Source organism: Carex rostrata, chromosome 5 (genome assembly GCF_964058835.1).
Source record: "Carex rostrata chromosome 5, lpCarRost1.2, whole genome shotgun sequence".
NCBI classification, from domain to species: domain Eukaryota; kingdom Viridiplantae; phylum Streptophyta; class Magnoliopsida; order Poales; family Cyperaceae; genus Carex; species Carex rostrata.
This window is the reverse complement of record NC_135922.1, coordinates 925,379-946,994: the sequence shown is the minus strand read 5'-3', so window position 1 is coordinate 946,994 and position 21,616 is coordinate 925,379. Positions and strand designations below refer to the sequence as shown.

Below are 21,616 nucleotides of genomic sequence, written 5' to 3'. Positions count from 1 at the left end.
GAGTTTGTGATTCAAATTGGGTTTCATTTCTAGCCTACTGCAACTTGTTTGGGACTAAAGGCTTGATTGTTGTTGTTGTTAGTACCATTGAGTTTGTGAAATTTTTGATGTACCTCTTGTAGTTGGAGCGGGCCATTGTTTGTGTACCAACTAAATTTGTATGAACATTTTGCTAGTCTGGATTGTTTGTTTTTGTTTTAGATTCAATACAATTTGTTATGAAAGCTTTTACCATGCCTGGGGTTTTATGCAGTAGCATGAAAAACAACCAAAAGATGGAAATATCTTAATTTGGGACGCTATTTGTCATGTTTTTTCGCTATATACCAGGTGAAATCAGACTTGTACCAGTTTGACCTGACCATTTTCATTAATAAGCAGTGTACAGGGGTTTGAGGTATATATTATTTTGTATAATTCAATGGGCTTATTTAAACCAGCAAAATGAAAATTCAAACACTTAATTGAATAAATGAAGTGAAATAATTTAAGACTAAAAAATGTGAATTTCCTCCAATTTTATTGTGGACACGTGGCGTGATTTTCGAAGCTGAGCCTGAGGTGAGGGTAATTTAGTAATACGACATGTAACAGGAAGCTAAATCTAATTTTATCAATTAACCTTCACCATGAGTCGTCGGATCCGAATCCAATGTTCAATCTCTTCTCCAGAGAAGTTTAACGGAGTCTTGTCCCGTCTGAAAATTCATTCATTGGTTTGTCCTGATATATCAATGGTTTTGATTTAAAAATAAAATTTCGAATTGAATATTAACTTTCCGATCAAATATTATAATTATATATATTTTTTTATTATTTTTTAAATGTGCGAGTCTAAATTTATTTATATATGTACTCCCTATATATAAATTGTATCATATTTCTAATTGATCATGATTTTTTTTTTCTATTTTGTAAATGTCAATTTTTGAATTGATGGATAATTGATTGGTGAGGTCTTCATTTCTTTCTATTGTTTTAATATATCATTTTGTGTGAGATTTTTTTTTATGAATAATGTGTCATTTAATATGTAATTTAAGCAATATTATTTGTCAATTAGTCTAAATTTTTTATAAAATATTTCATTTGTATAATATTTATTTTGTTTTCTTATAATGTCTATGTAACGCACGGATATGATACTAGTATACATATACACACATAAATACTGGATTACCAATATTTTCTTCCATTTAATTAGCATAAAAGAGCTAACATTTAATATTTTTTTCTTTATTTTGCTCTTCAGTTTTTAATAAAATTTGTCATGTAACTAACAGAAAAAACACCTGAACGGTTGATGCAGATTTGATTTTGCAAGTTTAAACAATATAAAAAAGAAACGAAATGACTCCAAAATAAAGTGTTCATAAAATTATGAAGAAAAAAACTAATTTGTAAATGTTACCTGATTTTGCAACAGATTTTCATACGAAAATTATTCAGTAATGTTGAAGATTTTTTTCTCTCTATTTTTCAGTCTCAGTAGTAAAGTAAGATGCACTTGCACAATTTTTTTATCTTTGAATTTTGAGTGTGACGGGTAGAAGAAATGATTTAGATTTAGAAAAGTAATTAAGATTTAATCCAACACATGAATCATACATAATAGTCAGATGGGGTGTACATATCTTAACAGAATAGTTTTAGCTTCATGCAGTGCACACACTACAGAATCGAAACACCGCTGCATATGGTTCTTGCTCTTCATGAAGCCAAACCTACTCTGTGAAAATCTTGACCCCAGACGCGAGGGGTAAATTAGTCTTAAAAATGAATTTGCCAAGTGGGTAAGGTATTTGTTTAATTTTAGACTATTTCCACCTTTCTTCTCTTCTCTTCTCTTCGTAGAAGAAGAATCAAGAATCAACAACCCCAGCCGAGATCGATCGAATCGTCATTCCAGGTACAATCCAATCCTCAATCCTCAATCCTCTCCCTTCTCCCTTCCCCCTTCTCCCTCCTTCTTTCGATTTATTTTCCCCAAATTTGGTGCTCCAATTTCATGCGCTGAGTCGTTCGTCTCATTATCATTATCATAGATCGATTTATTTGGCTTTATCTTGTGAAATTAGGAAATCCTTCAATCGATAAAATCCGAAATCAATAAAGCATGCTTGTTTATCTATCTCAATCAAGAAATCCCCTAAATTAAGGCACTGTCTTTATCTAGGGTTCAATTAGGAAATCCCTAAATTGAGGGAGTACATCTCTATATGGTTTAATTAATCAGGCAAACCCCTAAATGGTGGCAGTGCTATAAATTCAAGTTAGATTAGACCTCATCGGAATGCAGCAGTGTTAATTCTGAAATTCAATATGAATTTCATATCTCAGTTTGTCAGACTCTTATGTATGTTCTGAAAATTACCAGTACTCGGGATGTTATCATGTTATATGTTACCAAATATAACATTAAACCTTATTAAGCATCAGTACAAATTCCTCAACTAATTGATGTGATGGCTAATGGTTTGTGTTAAATTGAACTTCCACCAGACTTTATCAGAGTGCAGCAGTGTTTATTCAAAAATTCAACATGAGTTTTCAGATCTTAGATTATCAGAATGTATGTATGTTCTGAAATTTTTGTTAGGTGCTGAGTCAAGATACCAGTACAAAAGATATTGGGTATTTATTAGATATTGTTTTCTTTTCATTCATGTAGGTAGGAATGCAATAGACAGGTATTTTTGGGTATTTTTGCAATGATAATGACTTTGTAACATAGTGGTCTTCCAAATGATTCCAATTTTATATATCAACAGGTTGATCTTATAATGACTTTGTAACATAGTTACTATTTTTAGTTTTTAATTCACCTTCTTCTTTTCAATTGTAGGTTGGTGATCTGGGATATGCTTCTGAACTAGGGAATTATGCCAAGTAGTTGCCAGATGGCTAACTAAACAACGGGAGTTATTCGCGAAAGAATCTTATTTTTGATATTTTCTGTGTAGTTGGTACAAATTAAACACTGCAAACGTAATTAAAATAAATTAACATCGGAAGGATTCCAGACTTTGATTAATCATTTAATTGATTGACATATCCAATTAGTACATTCCAAAGGCTACTTGTCTCTCCGCCACCCCCAAGAGCATTTTTTTTCCAGTTTTCTTTCTTTCAATCCTCTCAATTCTTACTGAAATTAAAACCAAAAACCCTTCTTGTCTCTACAGATCATACAGGAAGACCAGCTCGATCGGCCATGGCGCAAGCTCTGTCAGCTCAGGTTAGTCGATCCATTTTAATTCTCTTTCGTTTTTTGTCCTTTGCATTTCTAGTATAACTAAAAGTTCAATGAAAGTGTGTGACTTTCCCCCGACCTCTCCTATGCATCACGATACACTCAGTCTATTAGAGATTCTCTATGATCAATCTTTTCGATTTGAGACAGTCCTGAATTCGTCAGTAGGGGCTTCTCTTTTAGATATACCAAATGCAACATTTGCATTGTCTTTATCTTTTTTTTTTTTTTGTGTGTTGTTTCGATTGATCCATGTGCGATCGTCTCATTAGTTGTACTTGTATATATATATATATATATATATGTAGGTTTCTTGGTCTGTTCAGATTGGGTCTGATGCTTCTGCGAGAAAAACTACTGAATTTAAGGTGTGGTTTTAGTCCCATTTCTCTCAGACTTTGCTCTATACAAGCAATCATGTTAAGATAATTAGCATTTAGCTCCAATTGTGTAGTGCTTTTATGTAAGATAATTGGATTTCTCTCTCAGAATTAACTGACCATTTGGGGGGCCAGAATGGTGCCGGTCAGGTTTTTTACCAGTATGTACCAGCCAAAATTACAAAACCTTTGGTTATTTGATGATGCTAGAATTTCAGATTCACATTATTACAGTCAAATCTTATAAGATTCTTGTAGTCTATATGAATTTCCCTTGAACTAATTATGTTGGCTTATCTAATTCAGGAACATAACAGTATCTGCTTTAACAACAAATCATGGCTCTCAACCCCTCTTAATTTAAAGGCCAAAAACATACAGCAACTTAAATACAAATTCAAGGTACAATGCACATCATTGCAACAAGCCGGCAAAACTAAAGTTTCAGTGACTCCTCTCGAGTTAGAAAATGCAAAAGAGCCTCCACTCCACCTGTACAAGAATAAGCAGCCTTACACTGCCACAATCGTCAAGGTTGAGAGGCTTGTAGGCCCTGCAGCACCTGGTGAGACATGTCATATTGTAATTGATCACGGCGGCAACGTACCTTATTGGGAAGGACAGAGTTATGGCATCATTCCACCGGTATCATCCTCCTAAAATTTTGATTATGTTTAGGCAGTAGAAATTATGTTTTCTATCGTAATTATAAATTAAAGGACAATTATGCATCCGTACTTTTTTAAGAGGACATTTGTATATGGACATGTTCAAATGTTGGCATGCTTGTTTGTATATATTAATGTGTAATCGGCCTATAACAAGTACCATACCACCTTGTTTTACAGTGTCCATTGTTTAGTTTTGACACTATCTTTCTACTTTAATTTCATTTATATTGTAGGGGCCACCTGATTACAATTATCATAAATAAAGTAGCCTGATATGTGTTGCATGCAAGAACTGTACTTTTTTTTGATGAAAATAGTATATTATGCAGGTGGTAGAATAGGCATGAAAGTGCAGAGTGTACAAAATGATAGTGTGCACAAGAATCGTATATTAAATGTGATCTTCTGTTTGTTTTTAAAGGGAGACAATCCTAAGAAGCCAGGGACCCCAAACAATGTAAGGCTCTACTCAATTGCTTCGACCAAGTACGGTGACTCATTCAACGGCAAGACAGCAACCTTATGTGTGCGCCGTGCTGTTTACTACGACCCTGAGACAGGAAAGGAGGACCCCTCCAAGAATGGCATATGCAGTAATTTTCTCTGTGACTCCAAGCCTGGTGACAAGGTTCAGATAGCAGGTACGTTCTCCTTAATCCCTGTGCATTTCGTTTGTTGGTTTGTTTGGGTCTAACATCTACGAGAGGTACAGGATGCCATATTACCATTGTTTGTTCTAAATTTTTGTTTCACCTCTCTTAATTGAGGATTCATAATAATCAATTGGTGGGCAAATATCATATATGGGCAAATTATATATGAATTTAAGCAATCATAACTGGAACAAGTGCTGCACTGGTACAATTTTTCGATGTACCGATATCAGTAGTGCTTGCCAAAATTCAATCCCTCTTTTTTTTTAAGAGCTTGATAGAGGCTGTCAAGATAAAAAAATTCAATCCCTCTTCCTCTCCCCATCTCTCTCTGTCCCCCCCTCTCCCTCTCCCTCTCCCTCTTCCTCTTCCTCCCTCCCCTTCCCCCTCTCTCTCTCAATTTAAAATGTTATAACTTGTTTATTTTATAATACAGGACCATCAGGAAAGATAATGCTTCTACCAGAGGATCCAAGTGCAACTCACATCATGATTGCAACCGGTACAGGTGTGGCCCCCTATCGTGCGTACCTACGCCGCATGTTCATGGAGGATGTACCAACATACCGTTTTGGTGGCCTAGCATGGCTCTTCCTCGGTGTTGCCAACTCTGACAGTCTCCTTTACGACGACGAGTTCACCAGCTACCTACGTGACTACCCTGACAATTTCAGGTACAGTAATCATTTTCAAGGAAGGAACGAATATGAGTTCTTGTTTAGTCCCTTTAAAATCCAAAATATCCTCTATACTCCTAAAATGCTCGAGAATTCAGATACAACCCTGGAAATGTTGAGAATTACTCATATAGTATTTCCGTCACCCAAACTATCTTCATTATGGAAGAATTGAGGGATAGGGCTTTCTTTGAAAATAAAAGGAGCACAGTTATATAATGATTTCTTCAATATTTTGAAATGGTATCTCCTCATTTTGTTGGAGAATACATGGTGTTCATTCATTAGCTGATGTACATGGGAGATTTTCCTTTATTTAGTGTAATGTGAAATTTTTGTAATGCTCTTTTCTTATGCTGACATTCAAACTTACCCTCCATAAGATGGTGGCGGGCTAAACATGTAATTTTCATAGTTTTTTATGGATTTGGATGATTGTTTTGGTATTTCTCATCTTTACAAGAGCAAAAGTTATGAGATTTTGTAGGAGCTTGTAATATCATTTTACTCCTATCTATTGGTTATGGCTGCATTTCTTTAGTACATAATTGTAGGTATGACACGGCATTAAGCCGGGAGCACAAGAACAAGAGTGGTGGTAAGATGTATGTGCAGGACAAGATAGAAGAGTACAGTGATGAGGTATTCAAGCTACTGGATGGTGGGGCCCATATCTACTTCTGTGGGTTGAAGGGTATGATGCCTGGCATCCAGGCAACACTAAAGCGGGTTGCTGAGGAGCGGGGCGAAAACTGGGATGAGAAGCTGTCCCAACTAAAGAAGAACAAGCAATGGCATGTCGAGGTCTATTGAGGTTAAAACAAATATTAGAAACCTTATTTTTTTTGTGCGGGGAGGGGGTGGGGTCGTGGGGATATGATTATTTAAGTTGTTCTCTTAAGTTAGCAGTGACATTTATTTGCTTCATTTATTTGCTTCATTTTCCTCTTCTTTTGCTAATAATCATGAAAACAATTCTTTTGCTTCATTTTCCTCTTCTTTTACTTAATACTGCTGTATTAAGTGGTGATCCGGATAATAGTTGTTTGACTGGTGCTCAAATTCTTGAATTCAACAGTGAACATAAGAAAAAAATGAAGAATTCTAATGTACAGTTCCAAACACCTCTTGTTAAGCATGTGGGACCTACGATCCGATAAATACGCAACCTACCTCTAAGTCTAGGTGCATTGCAACCTTTAAAGATTGGGTGTTTTAACGAAGCGAGATTATGTAGTCGCCATTGCGAGATTTCTGCGCCACCCATCCCCCCCCCCCCCCCCCCCCAAAACCCATTTGCAAACTTGTTACACTGGTTGGATGAATTCACATCATCTCCGTGATTTCTCGCCCCCCCCGACCCCCGATACACTGGTTGGATGAATTCACATCATCTCCGTTACCTGATAAGGGAATCTCTTACCATTAGAGATGAATCTAGGCTTCTGCAGGAGTAGGCACTTGCTTACCCCTTAAATTTTTTTTTGAACCAGGCTTTTTTACTGGACTTGTCTACTCCAGATAATTAAACTTGCCTACCCAGGCCCATAACTCAAACCCAATAACCCAGAGCTCATAGAAAAAAAAAATCTCAACCTCCGCTCAACTGTTGAGAGTTCCTGCGCGAAGGAAAAGAAAGGGAAAAAAATGTACGAAGAGAAGACCTGCGCTACGCGAAGAGAAGAATAGCCGCGCCTGTTACCGCTGTGACATCCTGTTTGTTACCACCTGTGGCAGCCCCACCTCCGCCTGTGCCAGCCGCCCAGCCCGCCTGTGCCCGCTGCCGCTAACCCTAGCCGCCTCTACTGTTGTTCGGTAAATCCTCTTCTCTAAAATTTCCTTCACTAAATTCCAAAATTTCTTGTTAATCTGATTCAATTAACTGCTTAGACTTTGAATTGATGAAGAAATTTGAACTGAATCAGATGATTAGATATTGTAAGATTTTGGCTTTTGACAATTAGAGCACTAAGCACAGTAAGAGTGTAAGACTCTTGGTTTTGGCTTTTGACAATTAAATGATTAGAATTGAATCAGATGGTTAGAATTGCTTAGACTCTTGCTTAGACACTTGCTTAGAACTGAATGTCTGAATCAGATGATTAGAATTGCTTAGACTCTTGGTTTTGGCTTTTGACAATTAAAGCACAGTAAGACTTTTTCTTTAATGGGTCTGAACTCGGAATTGCTTACCATTTACTAATTTAGTTTATTTTTACTGTCTAAAGCACAATTTATTAGATATTGTTTACTTTTATTTTTGCTAATTCAGTTTATTTTTACCATTTGCTTACCATTTACTGTCTAAAGCAAAGTTGATTAGATATTGGGTATTTTTGCAATGATAATGACTTTGTAGGTAGTGGTGAAGATAGGGTTGCTAATTGGACAGGGTTGTCCATGGACAAACTGGGCTGAACAATTGCTGAACAAAGTTCGGACGAGTTATAATACGAACGGGCTCAATGTTCAGTTCAGGTTCAATATAAATTTTATCATTGGATTAAATCTGAACATGACCTGAACAAAGTTTGGTTATGTTAATTTAGCAGCCCATTTGAGAAGCCCATTTGGATAGTTTCGAGCTGCCCGTTTGAGTAGGTTTTGAACAGATCGAATTAGCAGCGTCAAAGACCCTAGCGATATCGCCTCTAATGGAGTCCGATCTCTCTCTCTCTCTTTCTTCCTTCGCCTCTCCGCCGTCGCCTCTCTGCTTCGCCTCTAACCTAGTCGCCGCGCCTCTCTACTCAGCCTAGCGATATCGCCTCTAACCTAGTTGCGTTGCCTCTCCGCCGTCGCCTCTCTGCTCAGCCTCCCTCCTCCTCCGCTGTTCCGTTGCCTATCTCCTCTCTCTAGGTAATTTTCTTCTCCGTTATATCAAAGCCGTATCAGATTAGATGGGTACCATTAATTGTTGGGTTGTTCAGGTTGTGGTGTACCATTGTTGGGTACCAACTTGAATTTTTGTGTCAAGCTCTTTTGTCATGCATGATCTACACACAATGGTGTGAGACTCAGAGGCATGTGGTGTTCATAGAGTCATTGATAAAAAAAAGTCCAATTTCATTCGCTATATTCTTGTTATTTTTCTTTAATTTTGTTTAAAGGGTGGAAATTTTGTTCAAATTAGAGCTTTGAATAAGCCTCTGTCAACTGTTCAACCAGTGTTAAAATTCTTGCAAACAATTTAAATCTGTTTAAATTTATTAAGTTTTAAATGGTTGACAAAATTTAATATCTGTTTTTAATTCTTTGACTAAACACTTGAGAGACCGCCATAGATTCTGATAATTTATTGACTTTGTCTCGTGTCAACTATTTAGATGAATTCATTTTTTTTAATGAATTGACTTTAATTGGAATGAATAAAATTTCAAATGGTTTGAGTTGGACAAATCAAATTGAGAAGTCATATTCTTTTGAACAAAGATATTCATCCAAGTCCAACCTCCTTACTGTTGTACAAAGCCTTACTGTTTTACAAAGTCCAAATTTAGAGTTGCAATTACATAGTCGGTTCAACTGCAAATTATGATGAACTACTCTGTGTAAGTACAAAAGGATAGTGTAAGTACTACTCTGTGTAACAACAGCATATTGCCAACCCTGTCCTGTACCAGTTATGTTTCCGTCCATCTCAATCTTCAATTCACTGAGTCCCCTAAACAAGTGATTAATGACTGACCTACAGGTGCTTACAAGTGATGAACTCAGATTTTCTCAATGCTGACTAATGTAATTTTTCAGCGTATGTACTTACATTAGTCAGACTAGACTAGACTAGACTAGATAATTATTACATACAAGATAAATAAATATTATTAATAAAATATTTTAAATGTAATTTCCCTTTAATTGTTAGAAATATCTATAGAAAAAAAATATACAAACTGATTTGGAAAATTCACTCTTAGCAAATATCTTCTTTAAACTTCAAAGTACAATAAATAACAATAATAAACTTATCCACCACAAACTTTGGTTTTTAGGTAATTTATTATTACACAAGAATAACATAAAATAATTAAGTTTCGCAGGCCATACTAGATAATTAATGTGCGTGCATCAAAAGAAAAATTTGAGACGTATCTTAAAAAATTCAGTTAACTAAAAACTGACCTGAGCGCTACCAAATAACTCTATACAGTGATTCAATTGTTAGAGCTTATTGTTTGCTTATATGTGAGTTGTTGGTTAGCCTATCTAATATAAAATAATTTGAAGAGTTAAGAGTTGAGGATTTTCTTATATATAGATTATAGATTGCTGATTAATAATTATTCTTTTAAAAAAAAAATGAGCTTATAACTTTTTTTGACATACGAGTTATCAACTTGTTAAAAAAAAAACAAAATTATAGATTTTACAGATCCTATTTAGGGAACCACTTTGGGTGTGAGAAACATTTGTGCATTAAGAAAACTGGATTTTGTTTGCTCCTGACAGGACGGCAAGAGATCATGTGGCATTCCACTGAGCAGGAAGTGTGATTGTTTGTGACCAACTGTATGCGAGGGAATAATGTTGTATTCCACTGACAAGTAATTTGCTCTTTCAACTATAGTAACATAACTTGTGAATAATTCCCGTATAATTTTTTTTTTGATGTTTTCAGACCGAACATTGAATAAAATCCAAAAAAACATATTATACATTATATTCGCGAATAAAATGCGATCATTTTTTCTATTTTTTTAATTTTTTTTCTTCCTTGTGGTACCGAATTATTTTCAAATCATAAACTTTTGACCCCACCGAATTGAATCTAAACCATTCATTCGTCACTATGCGTTCAGCTAGTGGTGAGTCTCTCGATCTTCCAATTCAAGCTAGCATTTACAGATTGTGTGTTCATATATTCTTCAAATAAAATTTCGCATCTTTTTATAGATTGTGTGTATCAAAAGCGGGCTTCCTTTGCCATGTAAAAGACAAGCTGCAAAATGAAATAACAAAAAACGATAATTAAAGAATTGAAATATATTGAACATCCAACTTATCAATGTCTTGAAAATAAAAGGAGGACTGTTGCATCTCAAAATGCAATAAATAAAGGGAAGGAAATAAAATGAGCCTTCAATCAATGCAACGGGCCTAGAAGTTTGGAGAGGACACATTATAATTCACTCAACAATTTTCCCTTTTTCACGTGAAAGATGGCTTTTGTTTTTCACTTTTTCTAGATAAAAATGAGGTAAAATAATCTAATTTTAAAAATTCACAAGCGATTTCATATTTGAGTTTCAAACAAACAATTTTTTATGCAAAATATATTATCTTAGTTACTAGATTAAAATTTATCTCTTACACGGAAAACAATCTACTTAGTAATAAAAATAAAAAAACTAAAATCAGAATTTGGATAGGATCACACAATCTTAATGATAAAATATCTTTGTTATGAGACCAATCTAAGTATTATGATACTTTGAGAGTTGGCTCATGTATTTTGCGTGCATCACAAAAAAAAAAACTATATTTAAGACAGAAGTCACTATGTTTGTAGATAAAAATTAAGATATATATTCATTTAATTATAAAAAATATATTTACAATGTGTGTGTTTATAAAAAAAATATTTACAATGTGTGTGTTTATGAAAAATTAGCAATTATATTGAGATATTGGAAAAAAACCCAATAATAATTAAAATTAATTTACTTAATATTCAAAAGTGATAATTGTGTGAAATCAACATTACAATCATATGAACAAATCTCAAATTTTCAGTTGAAAAGTAAAAAATCTTAATATAAGCATTTAATTATGAGGTGTTGCAATTGTAAATTAACTTATTTTTAACACTTCCAATTACTAAAAATCACAGTTATTGTGATTACGTGCTAAACCAATTAATTCAATTGAGAAACAGAGTCATTTTAAAATTGGGTTAATCTACATTCTTTTTAACATTTCCCAGAAAATGTTTTATGTTAACAGTTTTATGAAATAAATCATTTTGAAATTTGAAACAAAATTGGGTTACATTGAAATTCCAATCATTAGACACCTCAATTTAACTTGTATCCTCACAATTTTTTTTTAATTTCAGTTAAAGGAAAAAAGAAATGGAATTTAAAGATCTTATTTAATGAGACTATTAATTGTGAGAGAATGAGCGTCTGTTTCCTGTAATGTGCACTCAGAAACAATTATGTGCATAATAGAAATGTAATTTATTGGAGTTGTTGTTAGTCTCTCCCGTCATTGACAAATGTCAGAGTAATTCACTTCGTAATTATACATATTAATTTTGAGAAAGATCTGTAGTTCGGGCTCCTACCCTTAAAAGAGGTAGAAGAGGTTAATAAATTTAAGATTTCACCGTTTTCGTATTTAAGATTTAATAAATGTGTAATTTTCGTTCTTAATAAATGAGAACCTTTTTTACACCACACTATTGGTTGGCTGCAACTATTAGCCACGTACCTATATTAGTCCAATATTTTAAATATGATTATGTAATCTAATATACATATCATATAGCCGTATCGGTATCGATACCTGTATTGTATCGCCCGATATCCGTGTTTTATTGAAAATTATCGTATGGTCGTATTCCATATGATATCCAGGGGGACAGCCGCCCCCCTCCCCTTCTCATGCATCCTTTTGGATTTTGAGTTTTAGTGTTGATCTATTGATAGCGATCGATTTTGTCCCTTCCTGAAATTTTTTTTGCACTCCCCTCTGGATATTTGATTTGTAATTCGAGTTAAATTTAGTGTTAAATCAGAATAAATTTCTTGAATTATATATGATTGGTAATTAATTAGAATTAGGATAATAAATTATAAGTCAGAGCGTTAGAAAATATAAGTCAAAACATTGTTTATTTATCGAGTACTCAATTAGTTAATGAGTTTAAATCTGATAAACTATTTAAACCTGATTCAATTTTTTTTTTTTGCCTCCTTGATGAAAATCCTGAATCCGCCTCTGCGCACCGTCACAAATTAGAAAGATGTTTAGACCGCACCAATGTGTAAGAGAACATCTCCATGTTCATACTGCATGATTAATGCGGTGTAAGTTACTATTTCAAAATAAAAGAAGTCCTTCCACTTTAAACCAGATTTTTGTAACTTCACAGCTGATAATGATTTTGGTGGGTATTCAGTCCATTTCACCCAAAAAATAAATAAAAGAAAAAAGAGGAGGGTTCAAATGCCTCCATGTTTTTGTGCCTCCATCTCCCTCCATTATTTTCAAAGTTCAAACAGTCGATCCGAACCACTCAACCTAACCTCCATACTAAAATATGTTTGGAGACCAAATTTTATATTTTTAGGAATTTTTTTACTATTTTTTTAGATAGATACAAAATCAGTAAATCTGAACCATCTAAAAACAGCATTTTTCTATCTATCTAAAAAAATAGTAAAAAAATTCCTAAAAATATAAAATTTGGTCTCCAAACATATTTTAGTATGGATTTTAGATTGAGCGGTTCGGATCGACTGTTTGAACTTTGAAAATGATGGAGGGAGATGGAGGCATGATAGAGACACAAAAACATGAAGGCATTTGAACCTTCCTCAAGAAAGAATAGGTTACCAGTAAAAAACATTGATTACCAGTAATAATATTATGTTATTCATGTCGTCAGGAGTCAGGACAAAGGAACCAACCAACTTAGAGTACGTGTTAAGATTCACATGGAGAGGAGAGGTCTAATAAAACCAAGATTATAAAATAAAGAATTAAACAGCACAGATGAATCATACCCAATTAAACAAAGAGATTAATTAATAAATCAACTTGATGAGCACCTAGCTAGTGGCTGACGAGCATCTATTTAGTTAATTTGTTCCAACAAAACAAAACAAAACAGGATATCTATCTATGGTGGAAGAAGAGGAGGTATTGCTGGCCTGGCAACAGCCTTGGCACTTAAGCAGGTTGGGTTGTCGACACGGGTTTTGGAGCGTAATCCGGAGCTCCGAGCCAGTGGAGCCGCACTCACTCTCTTTCCCAATGCTTGGTTTGCACTACGAGCCCTCGGAGTTGATCACAAACTCACCTCCGTTTATCAATCATTGAAGAAGTAAATTTTGATCTCAATGAGATATTTAATTTTATTATACATCGTGTTTTCTAACTCATTATGCATATTTATAATCTTTAAGTTAAATGCGAATTTTGGCATGCTTTTGTATTAGGTCGCTTGTTACAAACCTGGAAACAGGGGCTACTCTGGAGTTTGACTTTGGTGGAACAAAAGACAGGTAAATTTTTTTATATCTCTAAGAAAATTGAAATTACTTATTTCTTTCTCTGAAATTTATTATATCATATTTACCCTTCTAAAATTCAAAAGCACACACATTTACTAAATTTATTAATTTTTCTGTTTAAACTCATTGTAAATTTATAAGGTATCTATTTTACTCTTTATTAAAAAAATATATATAAAATGTTAAAGAGAAATATTTAGTCTCCTGATTGGTCAGTTGTGAGAGCAAAAATAATTTATTTTCTTACTTGTGACACATACACAAATATATGCCTAAATGAGCGTTACTAGTAGAGAGAAATATATCATATTTCACATTACAAACTCTAATATACTACTGGAAAAAAAACATTGACTTGAGACCTTTTTATTTTCCACAAAAGTTGCAACTCTCTTTAATCTTACATTTGTTTTGTTCCCTTTCATTGTTCTCATGCATGTACTCACAAAGACCTCCTTTTCTAAATTTTCTAAGCGTTATTTTAGTTTAGAAATCATTAAATTAATATATTAAGAAACATGTGTAGGGAATTCAATTCCCATTAGAAATAATATTAATTCTCGAACAGGTTCTAATCTATGTAGGCCTGAGTTAATTTTATTTTTGAAATGAGAAAATATTTTGAATCTTGTATTTTGTTGGGTAAGGGAGGATACGGCGGTGAGAACGGTGCACAGGAAAGCCTTACTCCAGGCGTTGGCAGAAGAATTACCGCCAGATACAATTAGATTCTCTTCTAAGTTGATCTCCATTAATAGTGAAACACTAGAAGATTCCTCTACGGCTACTTTTTTGCATTTGGAAGATGGTACTGTTATTAAAGCAAAGGTGCATCATAATATTTTTCCTTGTTTTTTTTTTTTATTCTACTCAACAGTAAAATTAGTCTTCTTTCCTAGTGGTATTATTATTGCAGTTGATGATATGATAGTTGATGGATGCATAGGTAGTAATAGGATGTGATGGGGTCCATTCAGCAGTTGCCCATTGGCTGGGTTTGTCAAAAACAATGAAAGCCGGTCGGTCAGCTGTACGCGGACTGTCGTCATATCCAGAAGGCCATGGATTTAAAATGCAAGTGAGACAGTTCATAAAGGGTGGCGTTCGTGCTGGATTCATACCTCTCAATTCCAAATGTGTTTACTGGTTCCTGACTGAGAAATCTTCATCCTCAGGCAAATTAATGTCTCATTGACCATTTTGCATTTTTTTTTTAAAGTCAACTGGTAGAGGCTGCCAGGAATATATTTCATAAATAAGAGGGTTCAATTACAACAGGTTACAAGCCCATGTCTGTCACAAGGCTGAGATATATCAATCCAAACGTCATTTGAACCCCATAACCCTTATACATTCTACCCAGTTCTAAATCCTATTCGTACCAGTGCCACTAGTACCGGTACCTGTACTGGTAGCAGTACCGATACCAGTAGCGGTACCAGTAGGACTGATTGATTTGATATTATAAATGTTTCTTTAATTTAATTATTTGTTATCTGATTGATTTTAGTGTTTTTGAAGTCTCTGTACGACTGTATCTATCAATCCCTGTAAAGTATAATTTAAATTCTGTTAATTATTAGGCTTTTGACAAATTACTTGCCAAATGCAGGATCAATCCACTATCAGTATTTCTTTGTGACTAGGTTTAAGCTTATGTTCAAGATCAATTTCTGGAAAGAAAATTTTATTCTAATTAGCAATTCAAAAAATATATGCAGAGTTAAATATCTCGAATAGCCCCGAGTTGATACTGAAGGATGTACAAACCAACTTAGCCAAGGATTTCCCTTTGGAGTTCCTAGCTGTCACTAAAAACACTGACCTCTCAACTCTGACACGGGCAATAATTGTCTTCCGGGCCCCATGGGACATTGCTCTGGGCCAGGCCCACAGTGGTAACATCACTGTTGCCGGTGACGCGATGCACCCGATGACACCCGAAATAAGCCTTGGAGCAAGCTCTGCTCTCGTAGATGCTGTGTTCCTTGCGCGTTATTTAATTCAAGATCGTGGTGTCCAACATTGGCTGGAGAAAGCATTGTAGAAGTATTTTTTCTTTTACTCAATAAACTTGAATAGTGCAATTTTCATTGAACAATTGAAAAATTCAATAAAATTTACATACATATACATTTTGATGAGCATAGGTATATATGGTTTGAGAATTTCTAACTGGAAGGTATGAATCTATGATTAAAGGTATGTGGAGCAAAGAAGGTGGAGGGTGGCATGGATAGCATCATGTGCATGGTACTCCGGTAGGGTGCAACACAGCGGCGGTACCGGCAAGGAGTGGTGGTCAGGTGCAGCTAGGTGGTTCCGAGACCGGGTTTTCTACAAGTTCATTTTTCCAAGGATAGTAGATTCTCTCTATTTTGATTGTGGGAATATCTGATTTCAAGGATAAAATCAGAAAATTGAGATGAATGATTATCTCAATGTACTTATTTATTTGGTGTCAAATTCAATTGGAACTGTATTTTCCACTGTGAATTGAGACTTTGGAATTGATTTGGCTGGTTTTAATTATGAATTGAGAGTTTGGAATTGGAAGTCTGAGTGATGAAATCTCTGGAGTATCTTGACCATGCATCTGTTGAACCCAAAAAATATTGAGAATTTATCATGGCAATTCTTTGGAAATTTGATTAAATAAGTACCCTAAAACTCCAATTTCTTGAAAAGTCATAAGATTGGGCAATGATTTTCTTAAAATAAAACTATACATAAAATATATTTTCTATGAATTTTATTAGTCCTGGATACAATTGTGGCTGTAATATTGGGCTACACTTAGCAAAATCAAGTTAGAAACAGCTCAGGGTGCAACTTGGGTTCGCAAATCGTACATATAAACAGTGGGGCCCACATGTCAGTGTCAGAAACTAAAATTTCACTGGGCTTTCATATAAGGGAATCTGAATGAACTCAGTTTGAAGGATTTCAACTATACATGGATCCACTGTCATGATTGTGGTCTACATAGATTGTTGTCAAAATTAGAAGGTTAATAAATTAATTTTAGTGCATTCATTTTTTGAACGTTTTTGACCGCTTGACTTTATACTAAATTAATTCGAATGTTTAAAAATTTCACATGTAGATGCATCACACGTAAAGTAAGCGGGTTTCAACGGTTCGGATTTGTCATTTGAAATCGATTTGATGAGTTTTAGAGTTAAGCTCACCAAAATTTTGGTGAGCTTAAGAGCACCCTAGTTTTACTCTAGGTAATTATATATATACAAGTGAAATTCAAAATGCCAGAAATAAGGAACACTCCATTAAATAGAGGTGTGATATTAGAATGATATAAGAGATGCATATTTAAAGAAAGATCATTTTGGCTATGCATGTGCGTGGTTTATAAAAACTGAATTATATTGAAGGAAATAACTATACTCTGATATCTATATATAGCGTGTGACCATCTAGTTTAAGAAAACTATTTCTGAACTTTAATCGACAGATTAATTTCTTTCTTTTTATGCCAAGGATATAGGGAATTACCTCAATTATTACAAATTTAATAAACAGTATTGCGTGACATACTGACATCATATATCCATTTTTCGCTTATTGACTATTATTAGGGTTCCATAAATTTTCTCATCTCGCACAATAAGTACAATAAATTATAATAATTTACAACTGTTGACAATTAGACATAGTATTAGTAATATATTATTGACTAAATTTAGCAAACTTTGTATATTACAACTTCCAAGAGTTAAATTCTTAGTTCTGTTTGACAAAATTAGAATTAGTATTAGTAATTGACTAAATTACAACTGTTAGCATCTAATCTTGCATGTTAACGATATATCCATCGTATCACAAAAGCTTTGTGAGAGAACCAACCTTTGATTTAGTGGCAAATACAATGCTCTAGTGACAAAAGCTTTGTGAATTAAAAATGACAAATTTCATCATATTCCATAGAAATGATAGTTTTTCAATTCTTTATATAAGGTAAATGATTAAAACAGATTTAAGATGCAACTAAAGAGAAAATTAACGTACAATAATCATTACCACACTACAAAAACAAAATAATATGAAAGAGTATAAATACAATCACCACACAGTTACCAAACATCAATCAATCCAAAAATTACTACACTATGAGGAAATGATATTAATTTCTCCCACTTCTGAAAAGATACAAATTATAAAAATGCTTCCTTAGCTCGTTAATGTCAACCTTAATTTTTTCATTGTTTGAACCTTTGATCTCCATAATGCCAATCCACGGCTATCTCCATCTTGTAATGACCTGGTGACTACATTGAAAATTTAATCAAGAGTTAATTAATTCATCAATAAATGTCCCCAATTAATTAGGAAGGACTCATAACTCATCCCTTAAATCTAGTACTGATGCAATTAACCAACAGGTTTTGGTAAGATAATTAGTTCCCTTGAGCCTATATATATTTTCCATATATACTTGCTGCAATGAAATTTTAAAATTGAGTTTCAAGTAATTAATTAATAGCAATATATACAAGAATGCAAAGTAACAAAAATTAGTAATAGAAACAAAGTTAGGAATAATAATCATACCAAGACACGCGATTACCTCCAAGCTAGTACAACAGACTCGGGGTTGAGATTGATATGTCAGGAGGATCGAATTATTTCATCGGGATGGTCATCGGGAGAGCCCTCAACTACCAGACGCTTCAATGTGCTAGAAGATATCTCACAGGTGTTAAAATGGCAATTGGAGAGGACCATTTCTTCTAAAGCAGGCAACCGTGACAACTTTTGCAGTACTCCATTTACAATTCCTACGGAACGAAGGGTTATTTTCTTGAGGCAGGGGAGGTCTACTAACCTCGGTCTTATAGCCTCTAAATCCAAGTTTAATTCCATCTCCTGCAACGACTTACAGGAGAAAATAGAATCGGGAACTTGAAAAATTTGATCCTCTGTGCAAATTTTGACGGTTAGAAACTTAGGTTTCAACTTTGCCACAGTATCAAGCCATTTAATGGCAGGAGCTGGATTGCTTTCTTCCTCATCCCACTTGAGGTTGAATGAATCCACATTTATTGATGGGTCACGGTGTTCAAAAACACCATCAACAAATTTTGTGAATTTTTCTTCAAGTGATAAATAGAGAAGCTCTTGTTCTTCAAAATCTTGCAGATTATTTATGGTATCATCATCTGGGCAGAATTCGTCAAAATTTAAGTCGAGAACAGGTACCGAAGCCCAGAGGTTTTGAAACCTTTTAGATAGCAAGGAGGTCTGGACAGCCTCCTTTGTGCTTAGCAAAGATAGAATCTCGATCAACAAATCGTCTCCCAACTCACTTATCCTATCAACATCAACATCAACATCAACATCCGCGAATTCAATCTTTCTTCTCTTTGTTGGAGGGCATTCAGTTGGATCCATGACTCCTGCTCCTGTGTATATTTAAGAAAACTAATAATTAATTATAACAATTATGAACAACACTAGCTAGCTTTTAAACAACAACATGCTTGCTTGTTCTTTTCAAAATGGGTTACTCCATACATAAAAAAGTTTGGATCTAAGCCTCTAAACTAATTTAATTATCTTCTATTTGACCAGTATTGCACAACCCTTGCAATCCAACTCAAAGAATGGGTGAGAGACATATATAGAGATCTTACCCAAAAATGCTGACATTTAGGTGATACAAAGAACTTAAATTAATTTAACTATCGTTTAATATAAGGAAGGGACGGGGTTTTATTTGGAAACACCTTATCTATTCTAAAAAACAAGAGAGGGACTTCTTGAAAATTATTGAACTGGGTTAAATAAGGAAACACCATCTATGCTAATAAAGATATATAAATTAATAAGCAAAAGTTCTATTAAAAAACAAGAGAGCGATTCTAATTTGAAAATAAATGAACTTTGTTAAATAAGGGAACACCTTATCTATGCCAAAAAAGATATATAAATTATAAATAAGCAAAAGTGACCTTGTGCATCCGTAACTGCACAAATATAAATTGACCTTGTGCATTACAGCCGTGGCCGGATTGGCCGGATTTTGATCGGATGGACAGAGATTCTAATTAAACTCAAGATTTTTTAATTGATTTGAATTTGAATCATTCAAGTTAATAGGTACTTGATGCATCACAAAAATCTTTCAGTTCGAAAGGTATATTTTTAATCTGATTAAAATTTTAAAATTGAACCAACTAGTACAGAACATGAGAACAATACATTATATAATAACGGTCAAAAATAGAAATCAACCACGGATTTGCTACCAATTGTAAAAGTCTAGGAAATATTGCATCCACGGTTTCCGAATCGTGACTGGATTAAAATATCACCCATGGCTCCAATAATCTAATTGGCACCATTCGTTGAATTTTATGGTACTTAAGGTAATATAATTTGAAAAAAAAAATTAATTACAAGAGAAGTAGTATCAAAGGGCCCAATACCATGTGCAACAAAAATTAAACCGAAAATTATATTTCCAAATTAATAAACATCATACCTAGATTCTTGTCTTCAAACAAGAAGGAAGGTTCTTCACCTCCTTTTTTGATGCTTGTGGTGGTTGATGCTTTACAACGACTTAGTAGTTGATGTGTGCTTGACCAAGAACAACTTGTTAGTTGATGTGTACGTGATCTAGAACGAATAAGAGAAAAATAAATATATAAAGAAATAATATATAATTTAATATATCCAAATCCTAGAGAAGAGAAACTTAGCTACTTAAAGCCATAACAAAATAAAATGAATAAAATAAGAAAAACATAACCACAACCTTTGAACTTTGAAGACCCTTCTTCCTTAGATGACACATTCTTCTTCCGTCTTGGGTTTCGAGCACTTTTCCTTCTCCAACTCCAGAATTTACACACACTATTCTACTCTAATTTCTGAACTTACACAACTAAAACAGGCACACTAAATCCTATTACATTAGGGGTTTATATAGTATTCCTAAAGGTGTAGCCATGGAGATCATGGATACTATCTTTAGCATTTCATGGCTATTATTAGCCTTCCAATCATAGCAAGCCTATTATAAGACTTCCAATCATAACATGCCATAAATAATGCGTCTATTATAGACTTCCAATCATAGCAAGCCTGCCACGGCTGTAGGTTCGTCATTATAGAAGGTTGTTGCTCAATGACCAAGATTTAATCTAACCAAGGCAGTCCACGGATCCAATCCGTGTGCCCGTGCAGCTAATTAGGCGTGGAGCTCACATACGGCCTACTCCAGTCCGCACGGCATCTGACTTAGCCGAATTTTCTATGTTTTCACCATGTTGCATGTTGTGCACTTCATGTGAGGTGTTACACACTCCATATGATACCCTATTTTAACGCTTTCTTAAGAGTTGGTAGCATAAATATGACATTTTTGCTCTGTTTTCGGCCTAAATACGCAACTTTCTCCAAAACCTGTCAAAATAGCCTAAAAACATGTTTGCGGTGAATAATTCGAGAAAATGGGTACTTTGCATACGGTTTTCCGTCATTTTTCGTACTTTAGTGATTTTCACTATATAAGTTGGCGTTATCATGTATTTTGTATTCATTTAAGACAAAAGTCACTATGTTTGAGGATAAAAATTAAGATAAATAATTCAGGAAAAATTAACAACTATATTGATATAGGAAAAAAAATCAATAAAAAAAGCTCTCATCCCAAAGGGGTCGTTCGGCAACAAAGGATTAAGAGCTTAAGGAGCGCTAAGGAACCGATGTTCGATTGTCTT

The 21,616-nt window shown here is 34.2% G+C and overlaps 3 protein-coding genes across 7 annotated transcripts in view; 2 read left to right on the top strand and 1 right to left on the bottom strand.

Annotated features, from left to right (window-relative positions):
* The window catches only part of LOC144554108 (ferredoxin--NADP reductase, embryo isozyme, chloroplastic-like), a 101,811-nt gene extending 95,202 nt beyond the window's left edge, over positions 1-6,609 (top strand). For 2 of the 5 annotated variants that reach the window (XM_078302351.1, XM_078302352.1), the window contains 4 exons: positions 3,940-4,278; positions 4,726-4,945; positions 5,394-5,631; positions 6,189-6,609. In XM_078302351.1, coding sequence (XP_078158477.1) covers positions 3,940-4,278; positions 4,726-4,945; positions 5,394-5,631; positions 6,189-6,447 — 1,056 coding nt within the window. In that variant the 3' untranslated portion in view covers positions 6,448-6,609. Of the gene's footprint in view, positions 1-1,818; positions 1,910-2,871; positions 2,967-3,185; positions 3,239-3,561; positions 3,622-3,939; positions 4,279-4,725; positions 4,946-5,393; positions 5,632-6,188 lie in introns of those variants that run through there. The other 3 variants (XM_078302347.1, XM_078302348.1, XM_078302349.1) reach the window with 3 other exon arrangements.
* A 6,624-nt stretch (positions 6,610-13,233) lies between these two features.
* LOC144554435 (monooxygenase 2-like) lies at positions 13,234-16,365 on the top strand. Its single transcript, XM_078302753.1, has 7 exons — positions 13,234-13,274; positions 13,469-13,681; positions 13,797-13,862; positions 14,519-14,699; positions 14,818-15,056; positions 15,593-15,920; positions 16,074-16,365. The coding sequence occupies exons 1-6, from the start codon at positions 13,234-13,236 to the stop codon at positions 15,609-15,611; spliced, it is 759 nt and encodes a 252-aa protein (XP_078158879.1). The 3' UTR covers positions 15,612-15,920; positions 16,074-16,365.
* A 2,132-nt stretch (positions 16,366-18,497) lies between these two features.
* LOC144554434 (F-box protein At4g22280-like) lies at positions 18,498-19,280 on the bottom strand. Its single transcript, XM_078302752.1, has one exon. It carries the CDS (start codon positions 19,278-19,280, stop codon positions 18,498-18,500), a length of 783 nt encoding a protein of 260 aa, XP_078158878.1.
* Between the last annotated feature and the right edge of the window lie 2,336 nt (positions 19,281-21,616).